This window comes from Anopheles gambiae, chromosome 2 (genome assembly GCF_943734735.2).
Source record: "Anopheles gambiae chromosome 2, idAnoGambNW_F1_1, whole genome shotgun sequence".
In the NCBI taxonomy this organism is placed as follows: domain Eukaryota; kingdom Metazoa; phylum Arthropoda; class Insecta; order Diptera; family Culicidae; genus Anopheles; species Anopheles gambiae.
The window spans coordinates 1,341,608-1,365,681 of NC_064601.1; the positions used below are offsets into that span (position 1 = coordinate 1,341,608).

The 24,074-nt window shown below is 48.5% G+C and overlaps 1 protein-coding gene across 7 annotated transcripts in view; it reads right to left on the reverse strand.

Annotated features, from left to right (window-relative positions):
* Positions 1–24,074, reverse strand: part of LOC1281967 (uncharacterized) — a 131,007-nt gene that overhangs the window by 51,373 nt on the left and 55,560 nt on the right. For 6 of the 7 annotated variants that reach the window (XM_061644246.1, XM_061644251.1, XM_061644250.1 and 3 more), the window contains exons 3-4: positions 14,749–15,365; positions 12,587–13,370 (exon numbers count right to left, since the gene is read on the reverse strand). In XM_061644246.1, the coding sequence (XP_061500230.1) occupies positions 12,587–12,887 (301 nt within the window). In that variant the 5' untranslated portion in view covers positions 12,888–13,370; positions 14,749–15,365. Of the gene's footprint in view, positions 1–12,586; positions 13,371–14,622; positions 15,366–24,074 lie in introns of those variants that run through there. The other variant, XM_061644248.1, reaches the window with a different exon arrangement.

Genomic DNA, 24,074 nt, shown 5'->3' on the forward strand with positions numbered 1-24,074 from the left:
CGCACACGGGGCAATAATCGGGCACGACTAAGCACAGGATCGTTGCAGTTGACCTTGCTTGAACCTGAAGCTCCGGGTGCGTCGTGCTGATCGATCGAACACGCAAAGGCACCGTCGCAGATGGAGTGTGTATTTATGTACGTGTCGCCATGGTTACCATTATGGGGTGGAAGTCGAACGCTGCGCGAGGAAAGGAGAAAGTAAGCGCGTTGGCCCTTTGATTTATGGGCCAACCTTGCAAACAACACGCTACTTATCGATCATTGGCGGTTGTGAAATGGTCTCACGTTGGTTAACGATGCAGCAGAATGCTCTGGCAGTGGGGAGAGTTATGGGGCCGGGCGGGCAGCCTGCCAAACGGGATGCATGTGTACGTACACGTGTAATTCGGTTGCCGGGACAGAACAATTCCCCGTTCCCGTAAGGCGTACGCTGTCGTCAAACGACGTTCATTGAATCCATAAATAAATATTGCATCGTAACCCCGTTGCTTCACGACCCGCGCCGGGAGGTGGGTCCGTTCGAGCGTTTAAACTTAATTTGCCCATAAATAGGCAAGCGCTAGGGCTGCAGAACGTCTCAAGTGCCTTGCATCCGGGGACGCAATACACACACCCACACAAACACATAAGCCAGGAGAAGCATGTGTGGCGGTGGCGGGTTTGCAAATGTTTTGAGCTTGAAGCTCGACGCTTCGAAGCTCAGCGAGCCGTAAGTCCGGGAGAGGCTGTGGATTTAATGTCACATAATTTAATGGTAGCAATAATTTACAGGCAGATTTTCCAGCCCATCGAGGCAATCGGGACCGGAACCGGAAGTTCGGGTCGTTTGCAGCCGATCGACGAGCTGCTGCAATGGCGGCGGACCACTTCCGGCGGTACAAGGCGGCCGAAAGACGCAGAAGAAAGGCGTGTAGGTAGGTGTGGCAAATTTATGTCCGTTCTTGTGCATGGCCAACACACCCGAAGGGCTCTAGTCAACGCCTTCGTCAACAAAGCCATCCGCTGGTTCAATCCTTTTTCCGGCGAAGGAGTGCTCAAGAAGCGGTACTCCAAAACTTTCATTCAACGAGTGATTGACGGTGGCGTCAACTGTAGCGGAAAGGAGGGAAACACCTTCAATAAAGATGTGTAGAGGGAGAGAGAGAGATAGTGATAGAGCGTGGTAAGGAAATGACGAAAGGTGGTAAAATTGCACCATTTTCATTCGAGTCGAATCGGCAATCAGGGAAGCGAAGAAGTTTGCCTAGATTGCGTCGTCTTTTTTCCGGTTCATTCGGACTTTGCTAGCTTGTGCCCAAATATGCCCCCCCCCCCCCTCCCCCCACTAAATGCCCTCCCCGGCTCGTCTGGCAAATAGCGCCCTCACCGTGCCGAAATTTTCCCCGAAACACGTCGAGCGTAATTAGCATGGAAATTATGGAAAGTTTTTCATTTTCCACATTCAGCAGCTTCTGTTTCTCTTTTTTTTTGTGTGTGCTTAATTGCAAGTCTATTTCAGCGGGGCAAGGGTGGGAGGGAAATAATCATACTGCTCAGGTGTGTTTGTGTGTGCTGGTGGCCCGGGCAGGTGGGATAAGAGCAGAGGGTTTCCGTCTTGCTCAAGAATGGACCGGTTTCTTCCACTCTCATTCCCTCAGGCAATGCTCAAACAATATAAACTTTTGCCTGAAATCAAATTGCTTCATTTCGTTCAGCTAGCGAGGTGCAAGGTAAGAAGTGCTTTACTTAACGCAACCATCGAGCGTTAATGGAAAAAGATTTCTCGCAGGAAAAGCTGAATGGTTTCTTCCGCCAGCACCTTCATTATTCATTGTTCGCTGTTGTGGAAAGTGTTCGGTTGCAAGCGTGCACGTGTAAACCAGTGAACATTTCTTCAAAAAAGTGAAAAACTTGTGTACAACCCTGGCTGTAGTGCGCACAGTTACATATAAATAACGCACGGGCTGTTCGAATACGCACGTGAGAATTTTTGATAACAATAATACGCCTACAGCTTGCTGAAAATATCTAAATTTGCGATTCTTTCAATCCGTGTCAGTTCATGTGAGCTCGATTACCAATGTTGATAATGCTTCAGTGTCGCTGAAGGGCCCTTTTAAATTATGTATCTCAACCTCAACACAAAATACGGCCCATACTCGGTTCACTCGCTGTGTTTATTTAATTATCTGTTCAGTGATTAACTTTTCCTTCCACAAAACAATCCAACACACAGCAAACAACCACCGAACATGGAATTGTTCTTAGTGAGCCATTCGATAGAGGAACTGAATTTGTGGCGAATAAAAGGGACGTGGCGCGCCATTATCGTCTATTGAACCTTCTCTCTCCACAACCCATGTTGCATGGGATGAATAATGAAAAACTGCTGGCCGATACACCATTGTCTCCGATTTGAATGGGTTTGCGGCACGCAACTGCAGCCTGTCTGACCCTACAACGCTCAATACATAAAGTAGCGAAGCGAGTCAATGATGCCACACTCCCTCTGCCGAACAGACGACAGAAAGCCTCTTTTGCCAAACCGACGGTGGACGGTGTTGTGACGTAGCAATCGAACAGGAAACGCCCGCACTGGAATAACAGCATAATAAGAAATATTAATGATACGGTGGATGGTAGCGGAGATTATTCTTTCCCTTTTGCTGCCGTTTTTTCCCGCAGCCGGTCTATTTGGGTTTCGATGGGCCACATCATCCACCTGTCTATTGCCTGCCAGCCCGGCGATCGTGTGTAAACGCCCGCGATAGTAAGCCACGGAAGTGGGAAGGATTTTTCGAGCCGACCCCTCTCGAGTGGCCCAAAACGGAGCGGAAGCGGGAGTGAAAAATGTTTATTACGTTTGCCCGCTTAATCGGCCGAATGGATGCCCACCGGGCCAGACACACTCATGCAGGCGCATGTGTGTGAGTGAGAGAGAGAGAGAGAGATAGAGCACGATACGCGGTGGGTGAAAATAGCACCGCTGGGAACGGTTTAATCGTGCAGCTGGCAGGAGCCTGTCGGCCGCGGCTGCCGAGATTATATCCGGCAGTAAATGAGATATTTTGGAGAGCGTAATTATTAATGAAACTCATGCGTGGTCGTGCTCATTTCGTGCGCTGCCGGCTGTTCCTAGGCCGTCTTGCATCCCGGAATTCAATCGGGTAGGATTTGCCGCATGGATGATGATGGAAAGTGAGCTAAGAAAATTGATTCTAAACTCACTTAGTCTCTAATCTGGTTCCTGCACACTGTCTGAACTATTTGGGAAAAGCGCATGTGATATGAGGCCATCAATTGCTAGACATACTGAAATACATTCTTACAAACAATCTAACAAATGTTCAAGTGAACCCGTACAATGAATGCATAATTGTTAAATGTACTCTTTTTCTCTTGATTGTGATTGGAAAATAGGGTAGAAAAACTATCCTTCCTCAGCTCCATGGCTGAACAACAATCCATGGCCCGCGGCGCACGATCCGGCATGTTCTGGCAATTTCATTCAGCCCGTTTGCTTCTACAAAAACACTCCACACTTCAGGGCAATTCACTCGATATACGGCTGAAAACAATCTGACAACAATTCATCACGGCAAAGCGGGAACCAAATCCCAGAGAGAGAGAGAGAGAGAGAGAGAGAGAGTGAGGTCCGGACTCGTACCGAAAGGAAAGCCCTCTTTGAAGGTACATCGTGCAAAGGTGCTTCACAACAGAGCTTTAGCTGCAGAGTGTGTGCTGGTTTTTTTCATCTTACGCTGTCCAAGCTGTCTGGAAGCGCTAAAGTGTAGCAGCCCAGCATCAAGCATCATCGAGCCGCCCTACGGGAAGAGAGCTGGCTGGAAGAGCTCAAACTGTGAAACTAGACTCGATGAAGCTATTTATCCGAGTGGCATTCGACATGCATCGGCGCTGGCCAGATGGATGGTCAAGAGGCAAAAAGCACCGGCCCAGAACGCTGCAACGCCCCGGCAGTGTATCGATTTGGAAACTTTCATCAAGACTGACACGGGTCCGGCGAGCGTTGGACGTTTAAACATTCATGCCGTTCTCGGAATGAACATTCCACATGAACGAGAGTCCAGAATTTACAAAGATCACACCACTGCTGGGATACGCAAATTGTGCACCGAGCTCGTCGGACCTTGGATGGAATGATGAGTGAAAACAAAGCTTGTGTGTGGGTGTGTGTGTGTGCGTCTGGTCCCTTTTTCAGGGTAGCAATTTGTTAGCATACGGCACTGTGTGGCATGGAAAATGTTGTGTTTTCAGGAGAGCTTTTTCTTTGCATTCGGGCCTCATCGTCGGGCGGGCAAATATTGTACTTGTGTTTGACTTTTTGATTGACTACGAGTGAAGGAGTTTTCTTGGAACGCAGGAGGTCACGTAACGTAAGCTCAAGCATCAGCTATGCACATGTGTAATGCTTTGATTGTTTTTATGTGGAGGACAGCTTTTGAAGTCCCAGCAACAAAATACATACCCTGTTGATTCTCTGCTATTAATGATAAGATAAACTTTCCACAGGCGTAAGAAATTGAACACAACTGGTGGTCAACCACCAGCAACTTTTGATGTACTTTGACCCAATGACCATCGGTATGTTTTCCCAAGGGACGGCTGGGGGAGTCTCCCTGCCTCATTTGATCCGCTCAATTTGTCGCCCATAACTCGGTTCATATCGAAGCATAATCTTTTGCAGCATCCAGCACCCAAGAGACCAGCACCACCTGCTGCATCGGCGGGAAAGTGAATTTTCAAAACCGGCAAAGTTTCCTCACATACGCCTCCACCAACTCCCAGAACCACCGCCAACCCTTGTTTGTAATCAAATTTGGTCGCTGACCTTTCCCACCGGTTGCTGCTGATGATGTTCGTCATTTAAAATGAGTTTCTTGAAGAAAGCGTTAGAAGATCGAGGCTAAAGTCGGCCGACTTGTGTTGCGTGTGTGGAGCCATTCCCACACGCTGGGAAGAAGTTGGGCCGGGTGGATAAATTCAATTACAAATTATTCATCCTTCTTTTCCTCTGCCAGCCTGCGGACGGCTTCTTACGTTGGTCCACACAACAAGGACACAAGATGTCGTTGCACGGCCTGAGCGACCGGCGATGGCTAATGTTTCGTGCAAATCTGCACCAACATCATGGCAGCAGCACCGGAACGAGCTTCGACGTCACGTATTGATCGTCTTTTATCTCGGACCTTTGACAAGTCAAAAGGCCCACAGGGAGTCCTGCGACTCCGCTTCTTCTCCCACTCTCCACAGTCACCGTCTCGGGCTTTGAAGGAAATTATTTAATTATTTAATCACGCCACATGAAGACCAGCCTCGCCGGCAGACCTGCAGGGAAAACTTTCTCGTGCAAGGGCGCCTCTAAGCTGCAGTTGCTGCGTTGGCTCATTCATAATTTAAATAAATTACACCGAAATCGCTGTACGACGGCTGCAGGGCTGCAGAAACTCGGGCAGTGCTTTCAGCGTTGTCGCTCTACGGGTGTGGAAACCATCAGCACTGCTTGCCGGGCTGCGTTCACGTTGCGTGAAAGCAAAGTTCGAACGATGCAGTTGGTGAAAGTTTTCGGGAGGGCGAAATTCATCTTCTGAGAGCCATTCGCTTAGTGCAGGACGATGATAGGTAGCCCGGTTTCTTACTCATCGACGACCATCGCGGCAATGAAGCACACGAAGAACGAATCTTGGCAGCAAACTTTTCCCTCGGTCCTCTCTCTCTCTCTTTCTCGTTTTGTGCCGAGCGTGGCGACCGTCTGCACTGGTGATCTTTCATGTGGCTTTTACACTCAGCACACACAGGGTAGGAGCAGCCGGTGGCAGGTCACAAATGTAAGGATGATACCGTTCTCACAGTAACAGAAAGGATAAAGTTTGGTGTGCATCGCGTGCTCCGAAATGGGTGCAATGGCCCGGCATCACCGGCGGCACGATCACTGTCCGTGTCATAAGATAGTTTCGGGGGACTCGCAGCGAGAACACACCTTGCCACACACCTTGCGTGAGCAGTATGTGTGTGTGTGTGAGCAAGAAGTGTGCTTGCTAATGAGACAGCAGCATTCGTATGATGGTCGCCAACCACTCCTAGCCAACCACTCCTGCTGGCCGCTCACTTATGTGATTGAGAAAATTTGACAAAACGTGGATGAATTATGCATTCATTCGGGCATCCATCGTCCATGAAAATGGTACCACTGGGCGCGCGCCATTGCGGCCACACTGGTAGAAGTAAAACTTCCACCGGCAAGCGAGAAACCCGTCGAGCGCATATTGTTCCCGCCGCAGCGTGTACCGTAAGAAGCAGGTCCTTTTGTACCCACGCTAAAGAGGTGTAAGGGTCCGGGTTGGGGATTAGAAGAACAATGTCCGTCCAACTTTCGACCAGGTCCAGGGCGGACGAAGAACAAGTTTCACCAGCTCGCCTCGAAGCTCGGAGGACAAAGGATTCTGTCGGTACGGCCGGACGATGGCGCTCGTGATTCGCTGTTATCACGTCTTTTAGCTATGAATTGATGGAGATTAGCGATGAATGGCTGTCGATGCGGCGATTAGTGCGGTGGATGTTCTGTGCAGCAGCAGCTTTGAAAGACGTTGATCAGCACTCGCCCGGCTCAGCGTTTGTTGCAGGCAGCAATTGGACATAATAGGATTTCGGGGGAAATGCACGTGCGGGAAAACTTTCCTAAACTGTGGGGCCATTGGCGTCGGCAGTGAGGGGGCTGCTAATCGGACAGAAGCTACACGAGTTTGCAGTCGCATTGTTCGCGAACGGAGGCGGAGGAAAAGTTGGACAGTTCGTCAGTTTATCATACGGGCTGATTGAAAAGGTGGTTCTAATTTGCTGCTAGTGGTACGATGCGTGTAATGGACGGCGTGGCTATTCGTCCGATTGTTATCTATTGTCGTACACGTAGAAGCTTACACCGGATCAAACGCATAATTCGTATGAACTAATTCTTGAGTCCCGTTTCCCGATTTGACACTGCTGTAACTGCTTTGTTCTGTATTGTGTCAGCCATTACAATAATAAGACGGATTGAAGCAATCTGCGTGTACAGAAACCTCCATTACTTCCATTACTATCCTTCATTGACCGCAGATTGTAACGGCCAATTTGAATGGATTCGCTACAGGTGCCCCGCGTTCGGTCGATCCAAAGGGTAAAGCAAAGGGCAGGGGGAAGATTTAGTGCAATTAATTAATTTTAATCATTGTGCAGGTAATCACGACGCTGTGCTGTAACCGCGCAGCCCTGTTTCCTCAGTAAAATCAACCTCATTATCATTTGCATCGTCGTTGGTGGTGTTGTCATCTCGTACCGCTTCCGAAAATTGCCATCGTTGAATGGGTTTACCGAGCAGGCCGAGTTTCCCCCTGTGTAAATAGTGTTTGGCGAAACACCACAAGCACCATTCCAAACAGAGATGTCGGAAAAGGTTCGGGCTTTCAGTCGCACTTGTTGGGAGCGCTGGGAAAGCTGACAAAAAGCTCGATTTTGTGAACAAACGGTGAGAAATTAAATTTTAATTGCTCTACTGGAGTGGAGTGCCGTCGGTACGGTGGGAAGGGGGAAGAGAGAAGCAAATGATTATCGACACTACCTACAAACCCAACTCCGAGGCCCCCGTGGTGATTAGCACCGGTAGAAGATACTTCACACTGGCAGTTACGCACACATACAAACATGTATCTGCGTGGTCAGCTTGGAGACAACCAGCTGGTACCTTCTGCCAGTTGTGGTAATCAATTAAAATCGATCACTCCCTCGTTGCCCGGAACGGGGGTCGGGAAAAATCGGAATCACTTTCCAATGGATAGGGGTTTCCGGTCGGGTAATCGATTTGAGACGCGTTGATTGAGTTTACACCTTTACTTTGGCCAGCATTCCGGCTGTCGGATAATGTGCAGGCAGTGTAAAGTCTATCGCCACCGTCACTCCCTTTTGCTGACCTTTCCAATATCATCGATAAAGCCCAAAGTTGAAGCGGGTCCGGGAAGATATCGACAGCTACCAACTCCAATCAGCCGATGTGTCGGGCAGCAAAAAGAAGCAGCGCTGGAGATAGCTGCCGGGCCACTGTGCAACCCTTTCCGAAATCAGTCCGGGCTCGGGGCTCGGGGGAGTTGTTTTCGTATTTATGAGTTATCATTCGCAACCCAACCTAAACGGTGAGCAACGGCAGGAGCCGGCCTCTGTGAAGTGAACGGAATCGATAAGAGGTTGCACGCATAGGAAAACTCGTAGGCGGAGGTTTTAATTTTCCCCAAAGTGATCCCAGAGGAAATCTTCTACACATGCACACACGGCGTCGTACCTTCACGCCAGAAGGGACTTATGCTATCGAGTCTGGAGGCAGACAACCGAGACGGGGTTTGGTCTGAATTATTGAAAAGATCATTACACACAGAGATGCGAGAGGAAATTATCTGCCTCATGTGGGGTTGGGTTTGGGCTTGAAAATAGGTGAAAACTATTGCAGGGACGGCTGATGGCTGATAACACGCCAACGAAAAAGCGGGTCGGGCAATAAATAATCAGATGCCGTCGCTATCGGCACGCATTAGTAAATCTGCCCACCGTGATATTCGAGATATTTGACTTTCCGCTCGAGGAGATTAACTCGTTTTTGATGGGGTGTCTCTAGAGGGTTGCATTTTTATTGCTGTGGAAAATCTGAACAACCCTTTGGCGAAATAATATACAAAAAATGGATATCTTTGTGATTTCGGTGGGAATTACGGTTGCACATTTGTGCTTGTGTTGTGTATCAAGTTATATTGTAAATCTATTATTTAATATTTCCATCTACAATTGCAGCCCTCCAATAATGAAATATACGGAACGAAATAAATTGAGTCCCTGCACCACAGGACACAGAACAAACATATAAATTCCACAAATTTGAGTGTCACGCACGCCAGCTTAAAAAAAAAAAGAAGAAGATTAAATACAGAGGCCTTTACTCATCAGTGCATAAATAAAGCTACCGAAAGCCATTTATATCAATATTTTGTTTCCGAGAAAAAAAAATCATATAAAGTTGCCCAACTCCTCCACAAAGCCCATTCAGATTTGTATCGAAGCGCCTAAATGTATCTTTCGACAAAAAAAAAACCCAATCGTGATCTGATTTGATTTGGCTGTTCTGAAATTCGAATATTGGAGGCACTGCCAATCTCGATTCGGATTCGGAAAAGAGAGAAAGAGTGAGAGAAAGAGATAAAGAGAGAGAGATAGAGAGAGAAAAAGGGACAAACGCATACGACTATGACGATTGATACAAAATCAGATTTAATGTACACGGGTGAAAAACTTGCTGTCCTGGCTACCGTTGGCACTCAAAGCGAACCCACCGCGAAATGAAACGCGACACGTACCACGGGTGGTGGACGGTGGGTGGTACAAGTGCGTCAAAATCCATCCCCATTTTGTGACGTGGTGTTAGCGATCGCTACGTGAAAATAAAATTTATACACACACTCCCACACACACTCATAAAAAAAGATCCTTGGTGGCAGCCCTATATGGCTTCCCATTTTCAACAAAAACATATTTATTGCCACGTGACCTGCATATGGAGAGTTTGGTTGAGTTTTAGTTTTTTATCTTCTAACATATCACCCTCTCTCTCTCTTTCTCTCTCTCTCTCTCTCTCTCTCTCTCTCTCTCTCTTTTTCTCTTTCTTTTACACACACAAGCTTGGACACATTTTATATTGGTTGATTTGGAGCCGCCATCGATGTATGTTTGCCAATAACCAACACTGCCATGGCCTCGGGAGAGGAAAATTGGCTTTTACTGAAACCCTGCCCACCCACCCACCTTCATCTCCACGCAAATGCACACGATTACGCCGTTTCAACGGAAGGGAATAAATCAGATTTTTAGGCAGAACGACACAACGGCTGGCGAAACAACCCCACCTCCGATCGGCTTCCACGCAGCCCTTGCCAGAGCTGCCTACAAAATGTTGCTAATTTTTATCCCATCGTGTTTGGTTGGAGTTGCGTGCCTGAGTGGGCTGGGTCGACGGGGGGCTGGAAGGGTTCGTGCCGATCGGTGAAATTGATTACAGTAAATGAAATTGCTAACCGGGAGGCACAGAAACGGGGGCCACCCGGAGGCGCTTCGATTGATCGAAACCGAATGTGTCGAAAGTGAGGCAGTGAGAGAGAGAGAGAGAGAGAGAGAGAGAGAGAGAGAGAGAGAGAGAGTGAGACGCAGTGAGCTGTCGTTGCCGTGGAAAGTGGGGAAAAGAAAACCCATCGCATGTGGATGCGATTGGGTGGAAGACGGAGGTAAATCGAAAACGAGCAAATAGTAGTTTTCCCCGGGAACGTTTGGGCCTCCCGAAACGATTGCTATTTCCATTGAATGACGAAGCTTTCTGGAGAAACGTTTTGCAGAGCGTGCTTGATGACACTTTGCCCAAGTGTTAGCACCACGAAGAGAGGGAAACAGATAGAGAGGGGGGGAATGAGATAGCGAGTCGGTTTTTTCATAAGGATTTCATGCATGGTGTTTGTGTTTCGATGCGGGCCCAGTTCAAAGTTATCAAACAAACCCACCCTGTCAATGGTAAACATATGCTCCAGCCCTCACAGTGGTCAGCTGGCAAAGTGGGTCAGTGTATAATTAAGTAATCAAAGTTTTACCACACAACCATGCAATTCGGGTTTTTTTTCCAAGTTTTGCTTATTTTCCAACAGTGCAACATTGATATCAAAGGCGAGGAAAGCCGTTCCCAAACAAGCATGCAATGGGTCGGCAATGCAATGGGATGGCAACTGTGCACGATCGTTGTGCGTGTTCTGGGTCTGGGATTGTTGTTCTTTAATCTATGCCAAAGTTGCAGGGTATTGTAATGCTTTTTAATTAAAGGAATGGAACCAACACGCTCCATTAGACTGGTTTGATCAATTAAAAAGGTCCCGAGTTCCAGCGGGAAGAGTTAACACAGCGTATGGAGTGTTTGCTCCCAATTTTCGTCAACAAATCATTCACACACCTCGAGGCAAAACATTTTCACCATCTTTCTCTTCCTCTCCGTCCTCCTTGCTTCTCCAGTCCTGCAAGTGTTAATATTCAATTCACTCTGTCGTACATCATCACCAGCATGTCGCGTGTCGTCGTTTGCTACCTTCGGGGCGATATAGTTTATCGTGCGCACTTCCCTACGGGCGGCTTTTAGCACTGGCTTCCTCCCAAACTCCGACCAGTACGGGGTGTGTCAGTCTGGCTAACATTCTCATCCGAGCAGTGTTTTCTTTTTTTTGTTGTTGTATTCGCTACGTCTCTCTCAACCGATTCCGAGAACGATTTGATGCAAACGCTTTTTCCCGTCGCTTTTGTTGCGGAAGAAAAACGATCCTCGGCACGCTGCCATGGTCCTATTTCGGGGCAATGTATTTCCGGGATTTATTTGTTTTATTTGCTTGCAAACGCCGGAGAGCGATCCATGCCATTCAGGGCATGGGGCTTGCCCGGGCCTTGCCAAACCTGCAAGGCTACAAATTCACACGACAGTTTCGGCGTACAGTTTCGCGGTACGCTGTGCCGGCAGTATGTACCGGACGGCTGGCTGGAGACAGTACGGGTACACGCGGTGATAGTAACTCGTGCTCGTGAGCAGTCGGAAGCAGTCGACTCGTCCTTTGGCGACAGATAAACCATCTTTTCCACTGCGTTTTCCACCGTGATTGCAGTGGCGGGTAAAGGAAGGTCTGGGCGATGGCGGTGGCCCCGCAGCGGCGGTCGTACGGAAGCGGAAGAATTATAGTCATACCGATTGAAATTGTTTCTGATCGCATCCATTTAACGTCACCAACCCGGAACCCTAGCCGCGCTCCCCAGCTTAAATAAGTGTGCGTGTGCAATGGCGCATACGTGTTGTGCCTGCTGTTTCCAAACGGGTTGTCGTGTGTCTTTCCCGTGTTTTTTTGCTTCTTCTATTGCTTTGCTGTTTTGTTTATGTACACCCAGCAGCAGCAGCACCAGCAGCAGCAAGATGGCAACCCGCGACGAACTTGGAAGGCAAACAGATTTACCCGGAATGGATCTGTTTATCGCAATGGCGCAATTGCCAGCGCTCAACTTTGGAACGTAAGGCTTTTTTTCTGCTTGGCTAGAGGATGGGTAGACAGGGGCTGCGGCAAAGTGCCACTTTCAATTGTAACTTTTTGCCGAAACTCAATCCAATTGCCTTTGCTGTTCCGGTGTACGAGGAAAATGGGATGGAAACTGGGTAATGGGGGATTGGGAGGGCAACCAAACTACCAACGACGACAACGATTTGCTGAAGGAAAGCGGTTAATTGGCCGCCCCGGAAGTGGTGGCGTGGAAACTTGCGAGCTCATTCGCCCATCACAAACAATATGGACGAGCATACAGTGGTTTTCATGTCTGTTGTAGTCGGAGAAAGCTGCATAATATATTTGAAATAGAAACTTCGCTGGAAATTTTACTCTTCTGTAATATCTTCAACTTGTCTTTCGACTGTGGTTAAAGATCTATCTATTTAAAGCTCAATTTTTAAACGCGATCTTTGCAATGAGGTTCCTTTCCAACCCAACTCAAACCCAACTACTTACCGTGGTGATGCATTTTAAGACCGTCGGGCCGCTGCAGATCCCCGCTCGGTCGTCGCTCAATTCCGGCAGCTGCACTGGCACTGGCACTGGCCGCGGCCTCCACCACCTGGCACACGTTCACGTTGAACGTCATCAGCAGAAAGGTAACGAGCAAAGTTCGCGAAAATACGGCCGATGGTGTGGAAATGAACGGATTACAGTCGCTGGCGATGCCGCCACAGCCACACCGGTTGCCCCGCACTCCCGCCTCACGACGGCGGCCACGCGATCTGTTGTTCTTCAGCGCCATCATAGGCACCATTAGCGAGTGCCCGTTGGCAAATCGTTTCCTGCCGTCGGCGGCAAACTCCCCACCGGCGCACCAGACGGGAAGGGAAAGAAAATTATCACCGAAAACTTTGCCTAAGGTCCCAGTTGCGGTGTCTCACTCCCTCTCACTCTCTCTCTCTCTCTCTGGTGTATTTATGTACACTCGGTTCGCGTACTGTGCGTATTGTGCAAAAAGGATGCCACTCCTTGGTTTGTGTTGCTTTGTTTGTTACCGGGACCTTTTTCACGACCTTTTGGCTATTTTTCACTCGTCACTACACACACACACTCGCTCCTTGGCTGTTGCTAATTTTGTCACTTTTCTGCATTGCACTGCACTCCATTTTCCGCCTATTTCCCAATGACGTCAGGTTCTGTGCCGTTGGCGTTAATGTTGTCTCTCTTCACACTCGAATCCATCGTACGGCTCGCTTCCAGAATGTGTTTTTTGTCTTGCGTCTTTGGGGTCTTTGTCCTGTAATGGGACACAAGCATAATGATAGATGCTTTGAAACAAACAAAGAAAAAAACCCACGCCCTGTCCCATAGCCCACCCCGTCCCACAAAAAGGCCACGCTCATCCGGTCCAACTCAAGCGAAGAGAAAGTGCAGATTTTTATTAGATTCGTTCAAGTAAGTGTTATTGCGACGCTTTGTTTTCATCTTGCTTTATGTCCTTTCGTTTGAAGCTTTCATGCGATGTTTTGTGAGAGCATCTTTTTCTGCAAGTCCGTGCGGGGTTCGTTTGCTCGCGAATTTGGTTTGGAAGGAAAGAACCGGTGTCTCGGCTTAACTCGCGCACCCGAACCGGGCTACCTCCCCGTTTGAGGCTTGAATTTATTACCTTCATTAAAGATATTTGTATTGTGTGTTTTATGCTCTATTTTGGCCTAGCAATTTGCATGCTTCCATCCATTCCGGCCCCCGGGAGAGGGTGTAGTTTTGGTGCGAGGACCGAGGTGTGCCTTCTCCCATACCCGGGCGCTCCATTTGCCTGCGTCAAGTTCACACTTTTTTCCCTACCCTTACGTCACCCAACACGTTGACCTTTTCGCAATGTTTTTTTTGCTCGTGCAAACGGCAGTAAACAGCGGAAAAAAGCCAGCACCGCAGCACCGTGCGCTTAGCGCACGGCCTAGCTATTAATAATAATACATTTTCACGCTTTTGTTGGCACGCTAGGAGTTTTTGTAGTAATTTTTCGCGCTTTTTTATCGCTACCACCACCCCGGAGCAGCGCTGCAAAGGAGCAATGTAGCAATGGGAATGATAAAAAAACGAACGAAAGAAATCTAGCACCCGGACTGAGGGGAAGCATGCCTGTTTGCCATTAGCACACGACAGGCGACAGAACAAATGAACGAGAAGCAGAATAGAGCGAAGTGGCCGCCAGTTATCATTGCCAATCGGTGTCTTAACTATCGCAAAAGTGCTCACTTTGGAATGAAAGCTCGACCTCCACAATCAGGTCGGTTCATTTGTGTCTAATCGTGAGCCTGACTGTGTGTGTGTGTTTGCCTAAGCTAATATGCCTTATAGAAACATAAACCAAATTGCTTTTGCACCAGTTCGTTAGTATCGAGCAGCTCCGAATGCTCCCACAAGTTGCACCGGTTTTGGAGCACGTGACAAGAACTCGAACCGAAAAGGCCCGGGCATATAAATAAAATAAATCACAATCTCAACTGAATTGGTAACCATTCTTCCCATCCACCAAACCGCTGTACCTGTGCTCGTAGCTGCCGTCACGGTTCCGTGGCAGCACCGTTTCGCTTCCGCTTGCGACTTCCGCTGCTACTTCCGCTTCCGCTGCCCGCGATTGTGACTAATGGGTAGCGATTTTTCCTTCTCACCTTTAGCTCCGCTTTCTGTTGTTCCTTTTTTCCTCCCTCCCTCTTTGTCTTTGACCGGCCCGGGATCGGCAGCTCTGCAGTGACGGCTCGTTGCTCGTCCTTCCGGGACCGCAAACTGGAGAGCGCGCGCGCGCGTTGGTGTGAGATGGAAAGCAGTACACGGCCTGCTCGTTCACCGGCAAAGTGGCCTCCACCCTCGACCCTTGACAGTGGTGGACCCCTTCATTTCGAGCACTAATGGGCACTCGTGGCCGTACGGCGCGACCCGGACCACCGGTTCGCTAGCGCTCGGCAGCATCCTGTCTTTGCGATCTTTAACGCGCACGGCACTTCAATCGCTTAAAATATACTTAATTTAATTTCATGACCACTTCACTACGGGCGGTACGATTGTTCACTTCACTTGGAGGCTGCGCTGTGTCTCATAAATACAGAACCACACATCAACCGAGGTCTTAGTGGAGGTCCTTTAGTGCAATCACTGGTTGAATTTGTCTTTTGTGCACAATCGAATCAATCGAATTTGTACTTCTCCAGTTCGTTACTGCTGCCAGATGGTTCGTCCTTTTTGTGGCTGTTGATGCTGTTGCAGAGGTCAATGCATTCGAGCATCGGGGCTGTAGAGAGGGAAGAGAAAAATGAGAACGACATTATGAGTGAAACAAAAACCACACTACAAAAGCGTTAACCTCGAATATGAAACCCGTTTTTTGCATCCCGAGTGTGTGTGTGGTTCACGTTCCCACCCATCGCAGGGGTGGTGGATGGGGTGAGTGGGCAAAAGTTTTTAATTAAAACGCTTTCATCAAGATGGTCGAGTGGCGAAAGATGAGTCGAAATTTTCATCAATTATTTCGTTTTAAAACGCTTTCCATGTCTCGACCGTACACTGCCGGCGCGCACACAGCTGCCACAGCTGGTGGTTCGGTGGTTCGGTGGTCCCAGAGCAGAGTAAAAATTCACTCCCCCTTCGTTCGCGTCCCTCGCTCTTTAATCCCTTTGCTTCGTTCCACGTCCAAGCACTTGGATTTATGTAGGCCTCAAAGGTCTCGGAACGTATTACGGCATTTATTTTTCGTGCTGGTCTTTTTTTTTCTTCTTTCGTTCGCTGCAAACCCCAAGGCAATGCAAAAAAAAAGACACAGTTAGACCAGAAACCAACTGGCTTGGGAATTACAGCGGCAGGCGAGCTTTGGCAAACAGCTGATGGAAAATGAAAATTAATCTCCATTCGGACGCATTACCCTCCATTTGCGTCCCGGTTCGGGCGTAATTAATCTCCAAAAGGATTAACGAAATGGATAGAAATCAGAGAGTGGCCAGAGCACTTGGCAAGTGCTCCAAGTGGGACTGAAGTGTATTTGCCGGCGTTTGGCATTGTGTAGCTCCCGCACGGTGCGCGGAAGGAAAAGCTTAAAATAACATCATCATGAAGTATTCCTTGAATTGCTTAATTGCTTAAAATTTTAGGAACGTTCCTTTTTCCCTATGCTACATCATTTTACATTTAGTTTACCACAAGTCTATGGCACCGTTTTCGATGGTCCAGGTCCACACACAACCACACAGGTATCGTTTACAACCTGGATTGATTGTTTTCTCGCATATGGCGCACGCTCGCATTAACCACAAGTGGATGAAATCGTCCCACACGGCGCTACCCATTCCCCATCATTGTGGTTTCTCCCCCCTCTATTCCTTCCCTGCTCTCCCTTCCCCCGTCGGTTGCAAGGTGTCGGATGAACAGCAACCAATGCCCGAAAAGCACTCAAGCTTAGAGTGTTACCGATAACACAATGGCGTTATTTTTCCTACTGTTCCGCAACACTAACGCACACGTTGCCAAACAAAGCCATGGACCGTGCAAAAGCAGCAGAAGTAGCAGCAGCAACAAAAGCAAAAAAAGGACCACACCGCTTAAAGCTTCCCTCCAGCCAGGGGGCCCACCGCCAGCCGGTGTAAGCTATCGGTCCCATTTTCTACGCTTCTCGGTGTAATGTCTCAGGAAATATGCTCAGTCAGTGTTGGCACGTTTGCGGTTGCTTCCGTCGAATCGGAATCGGATTACACAGCGCTGTGGCGAGTTCACCGTTTTCCACCAGCCGTGGGTACCGCTTGTACCAGTGCGCAAACTGCGACGATGTGTAACAGTGAGGAAATGATTGGGAAAACATTGTTTTTAGATTATACAGGAGCAGCTTTTTCCTTTCCCTGGGTCGGTCCGCAAACACCGCCACGAAAACACGCTTGCATGTGCCGAGTTGCATTCGACGACGGGGCCTTTCGGGGAAATCGATTTTTCTCGTTTAAGCTAGACCGCTTTTCGACCAGCACACGGGGAAAGGTGGATTCTATTTTTCAACACCACACACCTGGCAGAAAGTTGCCACACCCGCATCAAGGGAAAGAGAAAGGGAAAGGGGAAGAGATTTATCATGACTAGGGAAGACGAAGGTAACGAGCATGCTTTTCATCAGAAACCGAACGAGAGGCTAACTTCCTTCCAATCGTTTCGCTTTCTCGCTCTCCACCAGAACGTGCGATGAAGGATGATTTACATGTGAAATAAATGTTGTGAAGTTTCCGATTATTTGCTCCGCCACATTTCTCACCAAACCGAAGGGGATAATGCTTTCTCGCATCAACACACGTAAGCCTCCGTCGCTGCTGTCTGTTACATGGTACAGAATACACACACACACCCACAGAAATGTGGTTTAAAAATCCTTTTTGGAGGAGAACCGATCGATCCAAAAGACTTCCTTCGTGAAGGTGTGAAGAAACAAGAGCAGCAAGCAAACCCCAAAACCATTCATCCATTGGTACAGTTTTGAAGATAAACAAAATTTAAATGAGACTCCCGGACAAAGCAAATGGCAAGGAAAACACCCCCCCCCCCCCACCGACCACTGCCGATCGAAACCGAATCATTCGGTCCGGTTCTAGTCGGATTGATTGGAAAAGCTTAAATGGAAGAAATTGGATTTGTTTTGCATCCCACCCACTGGCGCGTCGCCGGAGAGTGTGTGGAGTGTGGACGGACGCGTTTGAATTTTAGATTAGACTTTGATGAAGCGTATCATCCAAACATGTTACGGTCAATTTGCGTTTTCGGATCCTTTTTTTCTCTTCTTCTTCCTTCCATGTTTGGTCACTGCCACAATTTGGTGTACTGGGGGCGCTCGCGTTGGACGCCATTTCGGAAAGCAGTTTTGCTGCTGGTGGCAACCACAACAATTACAAACAACACTTTGACGAGCAAACTTTACTCTTTCGTGTGCAAAACTCTTTCTGGTGCTGCTGGTGGAGAGCTTTCTGGTGGATTGACTTCGTGCCGAATCGAGCTTTCCCGTCAATTGTAGCCACAGCGCTCCCCTTTTCGGTGCAATCGTCGAGAAGAATTTCGAGAAGAAGTAAATAAACAGTCGTTCGCAGCAGCAAAAAGGCTGCGCCGCCTGCCGGTTGACTTGGCAAAACTTTGTTATCTCGCCATTACGAAACTAATTGGGAAAGTTATTTGGCCGTCTGGAGCTACCGTTTGACATTTTTCATTCGTCAATTCCAATCCATCACTCGGCTGAACTTTTGCAGCGGCGGGGTTTTTCGATGCCAATCCAGATCCGCGCAGCCAGGCCTGGAAAATCATGATAACTGTCTCGTTACATCCATAACTCCTGCGCTCTTTCTCTCTCTCTCCTGAACGGTGTGCCGATTTCAGCCCAGAGCTGCTTATCTTGGTTAATGGTGCGTACAGAAACGATCTCACAAATGAGGGTAATTTCGTGTGAAAAAGCTACTCTTCTACTAAAATTGACTTCTTCCTGGCAGCGGACCGGGCGCGGGGCTTACATCACACGTTTTAACCGACCGGTAGTGCCGGGAAATGGGCACACGGACCCCTTCTGCTTTACGGCTCCTGCTCGGCCGATTCCGGAAACGGCTAAAAGGTAGCTAATCTTCTGAGTGATTTCACCCACGTACTGGAATGAAGGGGATCGAGATCCATTTGGCGTGTGCGGTGTCGTCGTAGCCACTTTGCCACTTTGCCGCCCCGTAACAGGCTCCAGACTCGTTTAAGATAATTCTTGTTTATTAATTTGCCATCCGTACCATTCTATCGCTGGCTAACAAACAGCTTTCGCTCTTGAGTGCCAATCTTCTCGCTCCCTCGTCGTCTCTATTCTAGCGTTCTTCTTATCAACCATCTTGCTGTACCGCACGGAGCATGTAATAGCGGAGCTCATTATCCTTTTTTCTGTATTGCTTCTGGTAGAACGGGGCAGAATTGACGATTTCGATTCCATTGGCCTCGGTCGGGCTGATTGCATTGCGAGAGGTAAGCGAACAACCCGCGTCCTCCAATGCTTGCTGTGCATATTGAGTAGGACCGGCGAAAGGGGAGGGAAAAAACGCCCACCAAGGGGAAGAAAAAACGCCCGATTTCTTCGATACGCACAATCGAAACCGGATTGCGTGCGCTGCAGACAGATGAAAGAGCTTCAACCCGACGATGGGATGGATGTAAACGAATATTGTGATTGCTTTTCTTCAACAGCCTACAGGAACAATTGGCTGGGTGGCTGCTACTTACTGCTCGGGTGATCTATGAAGGTATAGGAATCGCTCGGACCCGTTCCCCGTATCGATCTATTTATCTATCGTTTTGTAAAACTATTCAAGAGTTGTGCGGTAAGAAATTGGTATCGTTTGATCAGAATGGCTGCGATGGTAGTATCTGTTTGCATAATTTTAGAATTGCTTCCAGGAAGGTGAAGTACTTTTTCGACGGCACATGAAAGAAAATCTAACCGTAGTCATGCTCGAAACTTTTGTTTCGAGGGCAAAAGTTGTTTATTTACTTTCAAGAAATCAATAATCCAATGACTGTTTGGAGGTTAGACACTCAAGTATTTGTTTCCCCTCTGTTGTGTAAGGTTTTGTTTCTGTTTGTTAGAGACTTTATAGGTTTTTCTGGTGGAAAATATTACAAATTTAATGCATTGGGGCCTCTAAACATCCATCCAAAGAGATAACGATGAAGTTGTATCTCGTAATACTACTAAAATTTATTCTTATCACTTGAAACTTATTCATCATCACTCCAATGACTTCATTAGGCCGCTTCTAGCACCAACTATATCTCTACCGAGGCCTGGAATGCAACGAAAATTCCTGGCAACCGCGGGAGAGAAATGATTGACATTTTTTAAGGATCTTCTCAGAAACCAACTAAGGCCAACCGGTTCCTCGCAAAGTGCATCTGCCCGGGAAGGCGGACTCCCACCATCACCGACAAAAAGACGACGCTGGGACGAGATGCTAGTTAAAGCCTCGGCTGCCTGTAAGCAACTCTGATTTTTATGATGATTTCCACCGTCATAAATTCACGCTGCTTTCACGCAGCGTGGCAGTAAGTCGGCTGGTCGGGGCAGCCATTGTCGCCGCCGTGCCGAAGTAAGGCAAGGCCACTGCGCCCCTGCTGAGAAGCGGACGGGATGCGATCCAGTGGCGCCCGGGAGTACGAGACTGGATTGCAAAGTGGATGCTGCTCTCAGCACGACTTAACCTGTCGAAAGGCGGCTGTGAACCACGTTTTCCGCTGACTTCCTAAAACAGCCGCACACGAACGGAAAGCATGTTGCAAAAGCACACGCCTTCTGCTGCCATTTGTGCTCTCGACGTGGTGTATGACACAAACACACTCGGCGCTGCAAATACATTCCTCTCGAGACTGGAAGGAACTTTGGGTACATTTACTGGTTGCTTCCAAACATTGCCCATTCCCTCCCCGCATTCCGATGATTTTCCTGCTTCTCCAACGGGGTTCTCACTCGCGATCATATTTCTTACACGGCGCTGCATTATATCTAAATTATGTTTTCGTCGTTGATTTATGGTTCCGAGGAGTGGAACGCTCGTGGGTGCGCTCGGTCTGCGTGTGTGAGCGTGTGAGCGATGGTCAGGCGGTAAAGTGCCAAGCGGCATAATATTTCCCAGAAGTCGAGTGAAGACGGTGCTCGTCGTCCCCGACGCTTTATGCTGCCTGCTGTCGCCATCCGGGGGTGGTGGCGGTTTCGCTTCCACGTGTCATTCCCGTCGTCTCGCGGGAGATACGAACACATTCAGACCACCACCATCACCACCTCCACCACCACTGCCAGCATCAGTACAGCGAACTTCATTTGCCACAATATCGCGCAGGATTGACGCAGGACAAGGGAAAAACGACGAAATCACAGCCCCAAGTTAGCGAGCGAGCTAGTGCAACTTGCGAGCGGCGTTCAGAGCATCGGAGGCTTTTATCGTGTGTCAAACAGCCCGGGCCATGTTGGGGCTTCCGCCTCTGCTACTGAGCAGTAAAATGACACTCGATGTAAGCAGCCACGACGAGGCGGGAAGACGAAGTGACGATGGGTGGAGGAAACAGAGCAGAAAAAAATGGTACCAGCAAGTTATTAAATGGCTCTTGCAGCGGAGATGGAAGCCAATGACTTTCGTCCCCGTCCCGTCGGAGCAACCCACAGCTACGCTGTCTTACAGCTTTGATCTACAGCAGACTGTTTCTTGGACAGGCTTCTGCTCCCAGTATATCCTTAGTCCTAGCTTCCACGTACAGAAGGAGCCTTTGAGAGCAGCACGAAACATAACTTGCGATCGAGGAAAGCGATATAGGACGGAATGACAGCGAGAGAGCGAGTGGGAAAGCGACGAAGTATCGTTGGAATGGTAAAACAATTGTTCGTCCTACGCCAACGCCGATGCCTATCTCGAAAGCGTATTTCCGGAGTGCAAGGACACGGTCTGATGGCTATTCTCAGCGATAGGCAGGGCCACTAGGCGTGCGCGGACGAACGAACAGCCAGCAAAAGAACAAAGCTCAACAACGAATCACACTGGATTGTGACAATGATCTGGCTGACAGGGCAGCACTAGGCTGACTGGGCTACTGGGGCTACTACTACTGCTCCACGCCCTAGAACCAACCAGCGGGAGGTAAAAGGTCAACCGAAGTCGCATAAATAAACATGAAGCGCAACCGGAGAGCACGGATTTCCATTAGGTTGCTCGCTTTCAGCACACTAACCGCGCCAGAATCGCCGTTTTCGATGATGAAAAACGGAAACAAACGGGAGTGTATGAATGATAACAGACCATCGACGCGCCATCTGATGCGAATGGGAAGGAAACATTGAAAAGAAAATTGAAGAACCGTACGCACAAACGACGACAGCGACACTTCCTGGTACGGGGGAGTGCGTTCAGTAATCTGCCGCACGTTCGAAGGAAAAAGCCCAAGCCCATCGGACCGAACCATTGCTCATACACGGCCGAAAGCAAATTAAGAGGTGATGTAAACATAAATATTCATACTCCGAGGAGGGGGTCGAACGCACACGCAAACGGCACGTTCCGTCGATAAGCATCGTGCGCGAAGGGAATGATAAAAACAGCTCACAGATTTGTTCGAAGAAACCCGCAGCCCACCACCACTTCGGTCCGTTCCGTTTGCGAGGAAGAAAGAAATGGTGGCAGAGCGAATAAATATTACTGGTGACCAGTGTGAGAAAACAAACAAGAACAACAACTTGAGCGGAAGAAAAATGAGTGCCTCTCGGTGCTGGAGAACGCCAGCCAGCGGAAAGTAACTGCGGAAAAGATAGAGGAAACAACAAAAAGCAACCCAACCGAACCAGCCCGCTCCGGTTTAATGCGATGCCAGCATAAGGAAAAAGCTTTATGAATAAGTTTCCACTCTTTTTGTTGGCCAACATCGGGATCATCCGTGCCCCATTCCTGCTGACAGGAACGAGGGCCCGAGCAAAAAAGGCACGACGACCCATGGACAGTGCGTTGTCGCACTGCAAAGAAACAGAGAGAAAGAGAGAGAGAGCAATCCGGAACATAAATGGCAGAAATATGGCCCCCGAAGTGAATGTGGCCCGGGGATGACAGCGCAAGGACGAGTTGCATCGTGCGCTGATGGATTATGGGGCCGTCTCGAAGGCTAATTGGAAATGGAATCGCTTTTACAGCGCTTGCCTTTTTTCCCCGCTTTTTACAAAGGAAAAAGCTTTTGCAAGTGGATTTAGCAGAAGCTGAGACGTTGGCAGGCAAGGAAAAGCTCGCATGATTGTTTGTTTCAAGTGAGTAATGTTCGGTACGTGTTGATATGTGCGTGATGTGCTTTTATCCCTGGCTCCCGGGGAGCTCTACCTGCGAAAATGGAATAAAATTTAAATCAAACGCAAACAAGAAGAGCAAAGCATAAAACATGGACCGAAGCTGTTGGACTTCTCAGACAAATACAGTGAAACTGGTGACTTTCGTCCCGAAGAAAATGGCTTCGCACAAACAAAAAAATACCGGTCTGGATTTTCAACTGGTCAGCCGGAAACGGGAACCGTCATAACGCCCCCAGACCCCACTGGGCGTGTGGTGGTGGTGGTGGTGGTGAGAAAGGGCGAGACTGCAAAGAATAAGGTAATAAATTTTCATTTATAGCTTTATTATTCCTCTTTTATTGCTGTTATCCTTTACTTCAGCTGTAATCTATTATGTCCATCCGTAGGGCCGGTAATGGTGTGAAAAGGCCATAACTCTTCCACAGTCCGGGCTTTTCGATGCGGGGCCCGTTCTAGAGCGCTCGTCAGTCGACGCCTAAAGGATGCGTCCAGCATCTCAGCTTAAAGCTAGTCCACGAAGCATCGAAACGAAACAGTTTGTAAAAAAATTAAGTGCGCAATTGTCAATGAAAGTGCAGAAGCGAACAAGTGCTTGGAATAATTCTTCCATTTAATGTAATTATTTTCCGTTGAGCTGTATTAACTGCACACTACTGTAATGGAAACGGTGCTGTGAAGGGTTTGTTGGAAAATTGCTTGGCGAGCTGAAGGCAATCCATTGCTCTTTCCATAAACAATCGAACATGGTTGCGTCAACATTTCAGCACAACAAAAAACAAAGTTTTCTACCCGCTCCCGCGAGGAAATGTAATCGTCTGGGATGAGGAGGAAAGATCTCCCACCGGAAGTGGGCATTAACTTTTCGCTTCATTAGCGACGCAATGCGCGATGCGATCAGTTTGCAGTAAATCGTAAGTGCGCAACCCGAGCGGTAACCCCACCGGCCCGACAAAATCAACATCGTAAAAGTGCGTTCACAAATCATCACAAAACTGCATCGGTACCGGCCGGCTGGCTTGCTCTGTGAGGAGCGGTTCCCTCGGTTTGGCTTTCGTAAATGGCTTACAAAACGCTTCCACTTGGCTGAAACAACAACTTAATGAAGTGTAATAAAGCGAGCGAACAGGAAGGCCGGCGGAGAAC